The sequence below is a fragment of the Spodoptera frugiperda genome, unplaced genomic scaffold (assembly GCF_023101765.2).
Source record: "Spodoptera frugiperda isolate SF20-4 unplaced genomic scaffold, AGI-APGP_CSIRO_Sfru_2.0 tig00001167_1, whole genome shotgun sequence".
Lineage (NCBI taxonomy): Eukaryota > Metazoa > Arthropoda > Insecta > Lepidoptera > Noctuidae > Spodoptera > Spodoptera frugiperda.
This window is the reverse complement of record NW_026095724.1, coordinates 249,586-263,658: the sequence shown is the minus strand read 5'-3', so window position 1 is coordinate 263,658 and position 14,073 is coordinate 249,586. Positions and strand designations below refer to the sequence as shown.

The 14,073-nt window shown below is 33.8% G+C and overlaps 1 protein-coding gene, 1 long non-coding RNA gene and 1 pseudogene across 2 annotated transcripts; 2 read left to right on the top strand and 1 right to left on the bottom strand.

Annotated features, from left to right (window-relative positions):
• The first annotated feature begins 25 nt into the window (after positions 1-25).
• On the top strand, positions 26-3,609 carry LOC126912993 (uncharacterized; annotated as a pseudogene).
• Positions 3,610-6,295: 2,686 nt separating this feature from the next.
• Positions 6,296-10,820, top strand: LOC118264277 (uncharacterized). The gene is made up of 5 exons (XM_050707634.1): positions 6,296-6,802; positions 6,903-7,050; positions 7,126-7,911; positions 8,330-8,520; positions 8,812-10,820. Exon 5 carries the CDS (start codon positions 8,893-8,895, stop codon positions 10,153-10,155), a length of 1,263 nt encoding a protein of 420 aa, XP_050563591.1. The 5' UTR covers positions 6,296-6,802; positions 6,903-7,050; positions 7,126-7,911; positions 8,330-8,520; positions 8,812-8,892; the 3' UTR covers positions 10,156-10,820.
• Positions 10,821-13,271: 2,451 nt separating this feature from the next.
• Positions 13,272-14,073, bottom strand: LOC126912995 (uncharacterized). The gene is made up of 2 exons (XR_007707611.1): positions 13,607-14,073; positions 13,272-13,465 (listed from the first exon to the last, which is right to left on the bottom strand). It is a non-coding gene; the product is annotated as an uncharacterized LOC126912995 (long non-coding RNA).

Sequence of the window (14,073 nt, the reverse complement as noted above, 5' to 3'; positions counted from 1 at the left end):
TCTTTCTCTTACGACTTGGTCTTTTTCAGAAAGTGGGCATGGAAAAGGGGTAGCCGATGGCATTGGGGGTGCCACTAAGAGCATTAGATAGGCGTGTTTACTATGGGCACGATATTGTCAATGCTACTGATGCATTTAACAATTTAAAAACGTGCATGAAGTCAGTAAAGCCGTTTCTCATAAACAACTCTGATATTGACAATATTAAAACTTTGGTGCCGAGTAACTTAAAGGCTATTGTAGGCTTAATAATAGCATACCTCTTGATGTGAATACTGTCGATATTGATGATTTGACATTCATTGTGAATGAAAACGACGAGAACCTTCCTACAAACAAACCAGACACCAAGGATTCATGGCAGCTTATTACCTCTGAAAATGACTAAGTACCCACTTCGTCGCATACTGAGATAGGTTTACATGAAAATTATGGTGTGTATATTAAACACCACGCACGCCAGCGAATGCCTCCTCCACATCGCGTTTTTCCAGAAGAACAAAATCACAACGTCCTACTATTAATACTGCTCAACGACGCGACCCCCCGGAATATCTCTATAAGTTTTTTTCTCCTGATATTTTGACACACATTCTAGAACAATCAAATGCTTATGCAGTATCTAAGACTGGACGTACTCTAGGTTTGTCTGAAGACGAATTGCGAGACTTTATAGCTATACATATCATAATGGGTGTTGTGAGCATGCCATCTTACACAGACTATTGGAGTTTGTGATACAGGTACAAACTAGTGGCTGATCTGATGCCACTAAAACGTTATCAACAGATACGTCGCTATTTACATTTCGTTGACAACAATATCGATTCTGATAGATATTATAAAATTAGGCCGTTGGTGCAAAAAATAAGGAAAAATTGTTTAGCTCAAGAAAATGAGAGGATGTTTAGTATTGACTAGCTGTGCCCGCGACTTCTTTCGCGTGATTGTCGAGAACAAAATAAAACCGGCCAAGTGCGAGTCGGACTCGCCCATGAAGGGTTCCGTAACAGCAAGTAGATGTCACTAAAACCGAATGTAGCATACAATAAAAGGAAGGACAGAGTGAGTGGGTTTGTAACCAATGGGCAAGAGACACTGCCTGAGTATGCAGATCATGCGCAGGGATTTATGATAAGAGGACTTATAAAAAATTATAAGCAACCCGTTGCATACACATTTTCTCAGTCTGCCACAAAGGGACCAGAACTGGCAAAACAATCAAAGGCTGTCATCACAGAACTACAAAATGCTGGTCTTAATGTGGTAGCAACAGTGTGCGACCAAGGAACAAATAATGTTAACTGCATTAAATTCTTGTTACAAGAAACAAGAGGTATTGTTAAGAAAATCAGAAGAACCTGAAGGAAATATTATTTTAATAAATAAACAGGAAATCATTCCCTTGTATGACCCACCTCAATTAATGAAATGTATAAGAAATAATTTAATAACGAAAAATCTACTATATAAAAAAGACAACAAAATGCTAATGGCAAAGTGGGAACACATAACTGCACTGCACCAAGAAACCCAGGCTACAAGGGCATAAGACTGGTGCCAAAATTAACAGACTCCCACTGCATTCCCAGTAAAATTCCACGGATGAAAGTTAAATTTGCTACGCAACTATTCAGCCAAACTGTAGCATCAAATATGGGCTACCTAGCAGGTAAATGCACTTTATTACATAATGTTTTCACATTGCATTATCTTATCGATACTTATATATTATAAAGCTGAAGATTTTTTTGTTTGTATGTTTTCTTAACCATGCTAATCTGAAGAACCAATCCAATCACCAAGGTTGATCAGGTCTAATTTGAAATAATCTTTCACCGTTAGATAGCTCATTTATTGAGGAAGACTAAAAGTGACTTTTAATCTGGGTGCGCGAAGTAGCTTTCACGGGATGCGGTAGAACCGCGGGCGGAAGATTGTATAGTAAAGGTTTTCACAAATTAAAAACTGCTCCCAGTTCAGATTTAATAATAACAAGTTTCTTATTGATGACTAGATGCCATAGTAGCCAGTGTATCTGCCTGCCACAGGAGGTCGCTGGTTCGATTCCCGCATAAGTCAAACATTTATGTGTGTGGGTGTTTCTACATATGTACACTATGTTATGTTATTTATAAAATATTTATATTTATATAAGTTCATTTATTGGTTGTCTGCTGTACCCAAATTACAAGCAAGCAATGCTTTGTTTGGGACTAAATTGCGTTGTGAGAACATGTGAGGAATATTTATTAATATTTTTTTCTTATTTTTTTGCAGAAAAAGGAATAATCTCTCAAGATGCGCAAAATACAGTGGACGTCATCTTGTTTTTTGACAAACTTTTTGACTCCATTAACGGAAGCTTCGGGAAAAGGAAGCACAGTAAACCACTGCTGGGACCTGCGACGCCGAACTCACTACATCACAAAACATGGATGGAGGCAAAAATATTTTAAAAAAATATGAAATTCGTGAATATAAAAACCTCGAATGTGGATTATGTTCCCACCTTAAGTAACTGGGTATGAACACTAGAAGGAATAGAACTGCTTTTAAAAAAAAATTGCTGCGAAGTACGGAGTGACATCGGTTTGGTTGCGGCATCTGAATCAGGATCCAATAGAAATTTTTTTTGGATCGATATGGAGTCAAGGATGCCGCAACGTAAACCCTACTCCAAATGGATTTGAAGCAGCATTTAGCAGACTGTTAATAAACAGCCTATCTAGTGTCCATGCCCCAGGGACAAATTGTGAGGCAGATAATTGCCACGCTTTGCATGAAGTTCTCATCACAAGCGGGGCACGCTTATTTAAAATATAGAGAGTATGCTAATAAAAAATGGCTTTGCAGTCCCAGCGACTCTCTCTTAAATTGTGTTTCGAATCTGCAGGATATAAATTACACAATAATTAAAAAATGTTTGAAATAAAAAAGGTAATTTAAAAAACTAAAAAACCCGACTGCGTTTCTTTATAATATTAAAATGAAAAAACCCTAAAACAAGAAAGTCATCGTAAAATGTAAGCAGTCGGGACCCATTCTTAATTTATAGACTTTGTGAGGGCACATACGGCTGGCTTTCTAGAATGGGTCCCGACTGCTTAAATTTTACGATGACTTTCTTGTTTTAGGGTTTTTTCATTTTAATATTATAAAGAAACGCAGTCGGGTTTTTTAGTTTTTTAAATTACCTTTTTTATTTTTTTAGTTTTATGTTTTTTTTTATTTTGATATATCCAGTGTCACTCTCACAGTAAATACGAATCCAACGACACCTCTCAAGTCAAAATCCATCAAGCCGTTTAGGCTAGAGAGTGAGAAATATTCGAATTTGGCGCCAAAAATCCGCCATTTTGTTTTTTTATTATTTTGATATATCCAGTGTCACTCTCACAGTAAATACGAATCTAACGACACCTCTCAAGTCAAAATCCATCAAGCCGTTTAGGCTGCAGAGCGTGCCAAACAATTATACATACATACATACATACATACATACATACATACATACATACATACATACATACATACATACATACATACATACATACATACATACATACATACATACATACATACATACATACATACATACATACATACATACATACATACATACATACATACATACATACATACATACATACATACATACATACATACATACATACATACATACATACATACATACATACATACATACATACATACATACATACATACATACATACATACATACATACATACATACATACATACATACATACATACATACATACATACATACATACATACATACATACATACATACATACATACATACATACATACATACATACATACATACATACATACATACATACATACATACATACATACATACATACATACATACATACATACATACATACATACATACATACATACATACATACATACATACATACATACATACATACATACATACATACATACATACATACATACATACATACATACATACATACATACATACATACATACATACATACATACATACATACATACATACATACATACATACATACATACATACATACATACATACATACATACATACATACATACATACATACATACATACATACATACATACATACATACATACATACATACATACATACATACATACATACATACATACATACATACATACATACATACATACATACATACATACATACATACATACATACATACATACATACATACATACATACATACATACATACATACATACATACATACATACATACATACATACATACATACATACATACATACATACATACATACATACATACATACATACATACATACATACATACATACATACATACATACATACATACATACATACATACATACATACATACATACATACATACATACATACACTCGAAAAACATAACCCTCCTTCTGGCGCAGTCGGGTAAAAAAAATTTTAAAGATTTCATCAAAACATTAAGATATATACATTTAAAATTCGATTTCATAAAATGTGAAATTCATAAAGAAAAATTAATAGATTTTTTAATCAATATATCCTGCAGATTCTTCATTTACAATTACTGTAAAGATATTAATAAATAGGAGAGAGTGTGATGATGATACGGATTCCTATAAGCTAAAAGCGAAAAAATTGTATATGAAATGTTTTAAAAGAAAAAAATAAATTATATTAAAGGTTATCAGTGTTTTATTTATTGAAAAACATCTTATAAATATTAAACAACAAAAATCTACCTAGACCCAGTAACCACTGCTTTATGTAGCTATATGTATATATATTGACAAATAGTTTCTTAAACCTGCGTTCAGAAGGCGCCACTTGCCTTACTTAGTTTGGTAGTCGAGTTGGACCTCTATTTCATAATATAAAAAGTACTCTGTGATCTCAGAAGAGAAACCAAAACCTTAAATCTAGAATAGCCAGTGCGGAGAAAATGTCTGCTTATTTAAAAGACTCCTGCAAAATGACAACAGCAGCAAAAATTTTCACGAAAATGCAATACAGCCAGACAAGAAAGAAGCCTTCTGGGCGCACATTTACGCTTGAAGAAAAAGTGCTCTCACTTTCTCTATATAAGAAGAGACCGAGAAGTTACCCTCTGTTAGCAAAATTTTTCACATTGCCATCAACAAAATCTTTGAAGAGACTTTTGACAAAAATAGAAGTGGAGCCAGGGCCTAATAAAGGTATATTTTTAAAATTAAAAAATACTGCCAAGGATTTAAGCCCAGAAGACAGATTGTGCAGCCTTATATTCGACGAAATGTCGATTTCTCCACAAAGCCATTACAATGCTGCATTGTCTTCCCAGTTGCCACCGGGGTGACAATTCGTGCCGACTGTTCCCTTTGAAAGCTGACTAGAGGGGACAAATGGGAAGTATGTTTCTCAGTTGTCACGGGGGGGGGGGGTGACAATCGCTACGATTTAAAATAAAAAGTGCCATTAGATTTTTTATTTGTTATGTCATATAGAATTAAATAAAAAAGTCACAATGTCAACACGCTAACAACAGTCGAAAAAAAAAAATAAGTTATTAAATAAAAATGTCAGAAGAGAGTTATATAGAATCAAATTTTAAAAATCAACATTATGTTTCCTTTAATTGCTACAATCACATACTTTTTATTAATTTATTTTTTTTGGCATTTTAAATCGTAGCAATTGTCACCCTCCCCCCCCCCGGTGACAACTGAGAAACATACTTCCCATTTGTCCCCTCTAGTCAGCTTTCAAAAGGAACAGTCGGCACGAATTGTCACCCCGGTGGCAACTGGGAAGACAATTCCCAGCTGTCACTCCGGGGCACAGGTCTAGAGGGGACTACTGGGAATAATCGGAAAAAATTGCAGACCATGTATTAGTCTTCATGGTTAAGGGACTCAGAAAAAAATTCACGCCTTAAATAAGGCACAATTAAAAGATATATTTAAAAAAAATGTTTCATATGTACGAAGTACAGGTTTAAAAGTTGTGTGCGATTAAGGGCCGATTTCGATCCGTAGTCAAGTTATACCAACCTTTTGGTTAGATTAACTATTGTTTACTCTCTTACCAGTTGTTAAAGCGCTTTTACGTTTTTCAACAACATTTTTGACCATAGTCAATTTTAACCATTTGTTATTTTATTGCCAGTAATAGGACATCTTGTTTCCTGAAAATTACTTTAATGTCTTCGTGGGTAATTTTTTCCATGTGGCAGCACTGACAAAAGTGCATAACAAAACACATATTTTGACAGTTCATGTCAATTGTCAATGTCAAAGCTGCAAGCCAAACTTTAGCGTGTAATTTATTTTGTGTTGACTGCTTCGTTTAAAGAGTTGCTGTTAAACTGAAATACGGGATTTATTATTATATTGTGAAAATCTTCGGCAAACAAAATGTCGCAAAATAACAATGAAGTGAACCAACCATCGAACAAGTAAGTTATAGTATCAACGAGCTTTTAGACTGAATTTGACATCATTTAATTTTAATTACCTAAAATATAACTATAATTTATTATAACTTTATTATTCAGGGACCGCAGTGCCAATTTTTCTAAAGAGGAATGTCATAAATTAATGAGTTTGCTCAAAGATTACGCGATTATTACTTGCAAAAAAACCGATAATGCGAGCAACCAACAAAAGAAGCTGCTTGGAAATTGCTTGCAGACAAATTTAATTCAGATGCAACCAAATTTCGTTCGGTTAAACAATTGCAGCAGAAATACAATAACATGAAAAAAATGCAAGAAAGGTAATATTTTGCATGTGGTATTTAATTCCATTCCATTACGTTCACTTTTTTAAAGTCTAGCATCATACAGTGCTGATACTTATTTATTCTTAACATATAGGAAATGGCAGCAGAAAAATATGGCAGACGCCAAACTGGTGGTGGACCACCTCCTCCGAAGCCATCAGAAACTACAGAGTGGCTTAACTCTATTATGGGGGAGTCAATAAGTGGACTTCCAGCGATGTATGATAGTGATGCTCTTATAAGTAAGTATATCTATATTCTGATTGCTAAAAGTATAAATTTAATATTTTCCTTTCATTGTTCATTATTTTTTATAGATGATGCAGTAAATATGGAAATTGAAACAATTGATTTAGGAACCACTGCCAATATAAAGAACCATGCCCATTTTTGCCCCAGAAACGCCCAGATAAAGTAAATTATAAGATTGAGGTAATAAATAAAAATTTGAATTAAATTGTTAATTTTAAGTCCTAAGAAGCACTGGATAAAAAATAAAAAAAATACGACTTTTTGTTGACCACCGATCGGGGCTTTTGACAGAATAATGTTTCATTCATGCTTTTTGCATTTATCACGGTCTGGAATCATGTCTTTTGGCCGGTTTATTCACTCGTTGTGTTTTTACAAATTATTTTGAATAATGATAAACTAGTATTATAGTGTTGCTGTTTTATTTGTATATTAATGATACTATCGGTAAGATTAACTTCATAATAAGTAACCGCATGTAAATTATCTTACTAGTAAAAAATATGAAACGTTATTTTTTTTAACATCTTTTAAGACTGGCAACACTGATTCATTCATTCACTCTGCGTCTGCTGCTGTGTTTACGTTTACTCCGATTGTGCTTTTCCGTTCAATTTAAAATCTACTTCGGCTACGTTTTATGGATATTGATAGTGTCGTTTTATTCAGTGACTTCGGCTTTTCTTATACGGACTTCGTTGTGTTTTGTGATTTGGACTTTTCGTTTGTGACACAAAATGTTGCGTTGCTTGAACTGTGGGTTACGCGTTCAACGCATACAGAGGCATGTTGTTACAACTTTGCCTCAAGAGTTGCTAATTATCTTGTCTATTTGGCTGAGAATTGAATATGTAAGTATCATTATTATATACATTCAGAATCTGCAGGACGGTTATACACGGTGTAGTTTTGAAACTACAATATATCAGAAGATTGTAATAAAACTCATAAATAATTATGTAAAAATACGATACTTCGTCAAAAATCAATAATACTTTATAATACTTGTTATTTTATTTTTCTAATTTTAACTGATTTTCAGAATAACTAACATAATTACCTTCTGAAATATCGTGCAACTTCAAAACTATACCTTGTATAGAGTATGCATGCACGATAACTTGAAACGTGACTGCAAGAAAAATATATTACTTAATACAGTCGAACTTCAACTCTTATCGTGGACGTGTAAAATATTTTTTTTGTTTTCTTAGTTAATCATTTCTTATGGTATGTGAGACCTACTAACACCGACTGTTTTGTTTTCAGCTCCCTATGGAAGATGTAATATGTCATGCATGTTATGTATTCTTACAAAATGCTGATGTAAACACACCTAGAATATTAGGTCATACTAATATCTGTGCTGGCTGTGGCTGTTCTTTGAATGAAGCTAGACTTCATTCTCTCGAAGAAAATGGACCATTATATGATTTTTTCCATGGATTAGATCAGTACAGGTATTTATCTAAATCCTTAAACACCTATTAAGTACTACTTACATTGAATATGATTAATGGTAATGACACATAATTATAACAATTTGGAAAATAATCCTTATAACTATATCAGTGGTAATAGTTTTTACAATGACAATCATTTTATGCATTTTTTTAATATATTCAAATATGATAAATGTCAGAGCTCTCTTAATTTGCATTATATTGTTTATTCAACTTAGTAAATCAAGAGATTGTGTATTTTATATTTTTTAACACTGCTTTATTTTTAACAATCATAAATATTTTCAGAATGGAAGAGATAGCTATGCTGTTTGTCATAATTGTTGGCGGCGAGCTAGCCGACAATTTGAACAAGATTCTCAACGAGAAATGGCTATACCACAATTGCCACCTGTACCTGCTCCTGCTCCAGCACCTGCCCCTGCTCCGGCACCTGCCCCTGTCCCGGCACCTGCACCTGCTTCTGCCTCTCAGCTGGGCCAGAGATCAGTTGGAATGGTCAATTTACCTCATTACAAGAGAGCTGCTAGTACATCAAGACACTGCATTTATTCCGACTGCGGTTATGTACCTATGCATTTAATACCAACATTTATTAAAAATATGTTAATTGTAGATTACAACTATTATGTGCCCCGGTATTCACGTGTTTGCCATCACCATTTGTATTCTAATACTTGGCGTGAATTACCAGAACAATCATCTTCAATATCAAGTTTTAGTATAAATCAAATAGAAGATTTAGTTAATATGGCAAAACAAAAAACTGTCACATTTAATTTTGAATGTGTTGAAGAAATGCCCAACCACATATGCCATTATTGGACTGGACTGGAAGTGTCTGAATTCATTATTTTATTTAATGAGTTACCTTTAGCTAATCAGGTACCATCACCAAAATCTGCTTTGGCTATCTTTATAATTAAAATGAGGACAGGGGACAGTAACAAGAGATCGTCTTCATTATTTAATATACCTCGATCAACTATGGAGAGGCACATGAACATTGTACGCTTATGTTTTATGGAACATTTTGTACCATTACATATTGGATTGCAGCATCTTAATAGAGAAGATGTCATAAGAAGAAATCTAAGTATTCCAAATGCTTTGTTTGGCAATCCAAATGGCTCTGATCAAACCAGACCTGCAATCACAATATGTGATGGCACTTACATATATATTGAAAAGAGTTCCAATTATTTCTATCAAAAGGAAACTTATAGTTTACACAAATATGTGAACCTCGTTAAACCATTTCTTTGTGTGTGTACAGACGGGCACATTATTGATGTGATCGGCCCTTATGCTGCCACTCAAACCGATGCAGAAATAATGAAAGATTTATTTACTGATGAATCTGGACCCATGCGATCATTTTACAGAGAGGGAAATGTATTTATACTCGACCGAGGATTCAGAGATACGATCCCACTATTGGAGGCCTGTAATTATAATGTGCAGAAGCCTGAGTCGTTAAATGAGGGAGAACGACAACTAACAACTATTCAGGCAAACAAAAGTCGATTAGTGACATTATGTCGATGGGTAGTGGAAGTAGTCAACGGACGATTTAAAAGGGACTTTAAATTATTTCGCCAGGATTTTTTAATAGAGCTCATGCACATTTAATGAGTGATTTTAAAATTGCAACTTCATTAATTAACAGATTTCACCCCACGCTTCAAGATCGGCCAGATGCTTCTCTTATTATAGAAAGAGCCTTGAGGTATCAACATACTCCTAATTACTTAGCAGAATTTGTAACAAATTATAATTTAAACAGGCGATCGGTTATGTTTAGACGCATAGACGGCAGGTTTCCTCAATTAAATATATTTCCCGTATTTAGTTACTCAGAATTGATTATTTTCGCATTGGGCCCATATCAGGTAAAACAAGCACGATCATATTATGGCGAACATGTTCGACAAAATGGCTTGTATAAAATTGAAATATGTCCTGAGCTGGAACACTCTGAAGAAATGGTTGCGGCCGTTGGAGGAAATAGACCTTATTTATTAAGGGGTCGAATCCAGTCGCGCCATGTTGGTCGGCGTAAATATTTTACGTATATTTTAATTGACACTCAGCCCTCGAGTAGTAATTGCTTAGATGCAATATTAGGTTACTGTTGCAACTGTCTCGTGGGTAACAGAACAGTGGGATGCTGTTGCCACGTTATGGCCATAATATGGTATTTGGGTTGGGCTAGACACCAAGACAATATATCGCCGCCAGCATCATTCTTAGACAATATATTACTTGTAATTGAAGAATAAAACATTTAACACTTATACTGCTTTTTTATTTTATTCGAAACTTGTACTCAATCGCCACAAACCTTGAATGCAGCAATAGATCAGTATTTTATCAGTCAGAGAACATTATTTTACCCCATTTAATTGAAACAACCTAAGTATTAGATCTGTTAATAAAATAATTATTGTAAATGCTTACAGATCAGACATTACCTACCTAATACAAATGTTGGTATTTTTATTTGCCTTTAAGTCAAGCAGTTAATTGATGTCAAATATAAAAATATAGTTTAATACAACCCGTTCTATTTTATCACAATATGCTTTTATAATCTCATCAAAAATACCCATTTGTTGTGAGTCTAACAACAGAACTCAATATGGAAAGAGACTAATCTCTTTCCATATTGAGTTCTGTTTACTCGAGTACAAGTTTTGCATCGAACCTAATCGTTTTCACATTTATATTGACACTATACTATGGAAACAAGACTAGTAGGTAGACGTAGGCCAGATCAGTGTCCTTTTATACTTAAATATAAGTGATGATCATGAAGTTCCTAATAAAAAACTAATAGCATTGCTGTCCGTAAACGATACAATGCATATAAAATATCAGTAGTAAGTTATCATGTTTAATATAGAATTACTTGTGAATCGGTGCTTTAAATGACATAAAATCTAGATATTATAAAAATACTATTAAAAGGCTATCATATGACATAGGGCTGCAATTTGGGCATCGCATGACAGTGCTGACTTTTAGCTCCATACTAATATGAGCATGGTCCTTTGGATTTATCTCAGAAGGAAATTGTAGAAGATTGTATGTATAATTAAACTATTTAATGGCATTTTATTTCCTTTGCATAAGTTCTAAAGTATTCTCCGTTGTGTTACAGATGTAACTACCAAAAACTTTTTAGATGTAGAACGAGTACTTCCTGAACCCGAGCAGCCAATGAAGGAAAACATTCCCAACAATTTGGGTACGAAAGTTAAATTTCTTAATTTATACAAGTAAAATAAACAATTACGGCCTTACTTATAAAAATTCACTAATCAACAGCTAAGCAACTAATTAACTAATAACTCATTAACTCCTTAATTATCAATTAACTATTTCTTACTTATAAACACTGCTTACACGTCACTTAACTAAGCAATGGTTAATTAACGTTTTTATTTTAATATGGGTGCAATCTATTGCACCTCTCAACAACTCTTTTAGCAGTTCTTGATAAAGTCTGTTGGAGTGTTGGCTCATGCTCATGCAGTATCTTATAGCTGCCATTACTTGCAACTCCACAGGTATACTGCCGCCCCGGCTATCCATGGTCAAGTCGTTTCTTAAGATATTTATAATTTTTACCGTATTTCCTTTACTGAATCTGTAACGATGCTTGAAATCGCTTTCACTCAATTCCTACATTGGGTTCGATCTTGAATTATATATTTTTACTCTCCTTCTTGAACCAATATTCCTGAAATTTCTTATTTCTTCTATCTCGTCACGGTATGTGCGTAATTCATTATCGTCGTCAAATATATCCATTTTTTTATATTTATCCACTTCACTTTCCTAAGTAGTGGAACAAAGCCCAGCAAACAGAACTCAATTCAATGCGAAGTTTGTATGTGGTGTTATTGTTGAGATATACCACAGCTGTGACTTTTACGAATTTCGGACGCCATTTTGGTAATTAAGGTCTTTAAACAAGGGTTCGCAACTGATTAAGTTGACAGCTATTTAAGCAGTCGCTAAGACATTAGTTAGCGTTAATCATCGTTTATGAGTTAAAATATTTTTTAATAGATAGTTTAACTGTGTCTTAACTTTAGTGATCGTTTATAAGTAAGGCCGTTAGTTTTTAATGTATAATTTAACTTCATATATGTTTTAGAACTATCAAGCTCAAACCAGTTTGATACATCCACCCCCAAAGCAATGCTGAGACAGCCTGTATCAAAAGAGTTGTGTAAGTTAACTGTTGTAATTCAGAACTTGTTATTATAGTCTAAATTTCAGTAATTTACTAACTTCAAATTTATGTTTCAGCATTTAACCAGAAGAAGAGGAAATCGGTATTTACTCCTTTGGAGACAAGGAAAAAAATTGTAATGCATGCTGAGAAAAAAATCGACTTGCTTAATAAAAAGCAAGGTAGAGAAATAGATTTGGCCCAATATGCCAAAGAAGAGCACGAGCTAAACATGAAGCATAAAAGTGAACTTCATGTACTAGAAATGAAATTCAAAAATGAAAAAACCCTAAAACAAGAAAGTCATCGTAAAATTTAAGCAGTCGGGACCCATTCTAGAAAGCCAGACGTATGTACCCATATTTAGAATGGGTCCCGACTGCTTAAATTTTACGATGACTTTCTTGTTTTAGGGTTTTTTCATTTTAATATTATAAAGAAACGCAGTCGGGTTTTTTAGTTTTTTAAATTACCTTTTTTTATTTAATATTTTTTAGTTTTATTATTTTTGTATTTTGATATATCTAGTGTCACTCTCACAGTCAATACGAATCAAACGACCACTATCAAGCGGAAATCCATCCAAGCTAGAGAGTGAGAAATATTCGAATTTGGCGCCAAAAATCCGCCATTTTGTTTTTTTTTATTATTTTGATATATTCAGTGTCACTCTCACAGTAAATACGAATCTAACGACACCTCTCAAGTCAAAATCCATCAAGTCGTTTAGGCTAGAGAGTGAGAAATATTCGAATTTGGCGCCAAAAATCCGCCATTTTGTTTTTTATTATTTTGATATACCCAGTGTCACTCTCACAGTAAATACGAGTCTAACGACACCTCTCAAGTCAAAATCCATCAAGTCGTTTAGGCTAGAGAGTGAGAAATATTCGAATTTGGCGCCAAAAATCCGCCATTTTGTTTTTTTATTATTTTGATATACCCAGTGTCACTCTCACAGTAAATACGAATCTAACGACACCTCTCAAGTCAAAATCCATCAAGCCGTTTAGGCTGTAGAGCGTGCCAAACAATTATACATACATACATACATACATACATACATACATACATACGTACATACATACATACATACATACATACATACACTCGAAAAACATAACCCTCCTTCTGGCGCAGTCGGGTAAAAATAAAATGTACGACTTAATTTTAGAAAAATGTCGGTATGAGGCAGTAAAAGCAAAAATAGAATAAGAACAAATGCAAAAATAATTCTAATTGTAAGTGTAGTGTAAGTTAGCTATATTTTTCTTTTGTTTTCCAAATAAAACACTATGTATCTATAT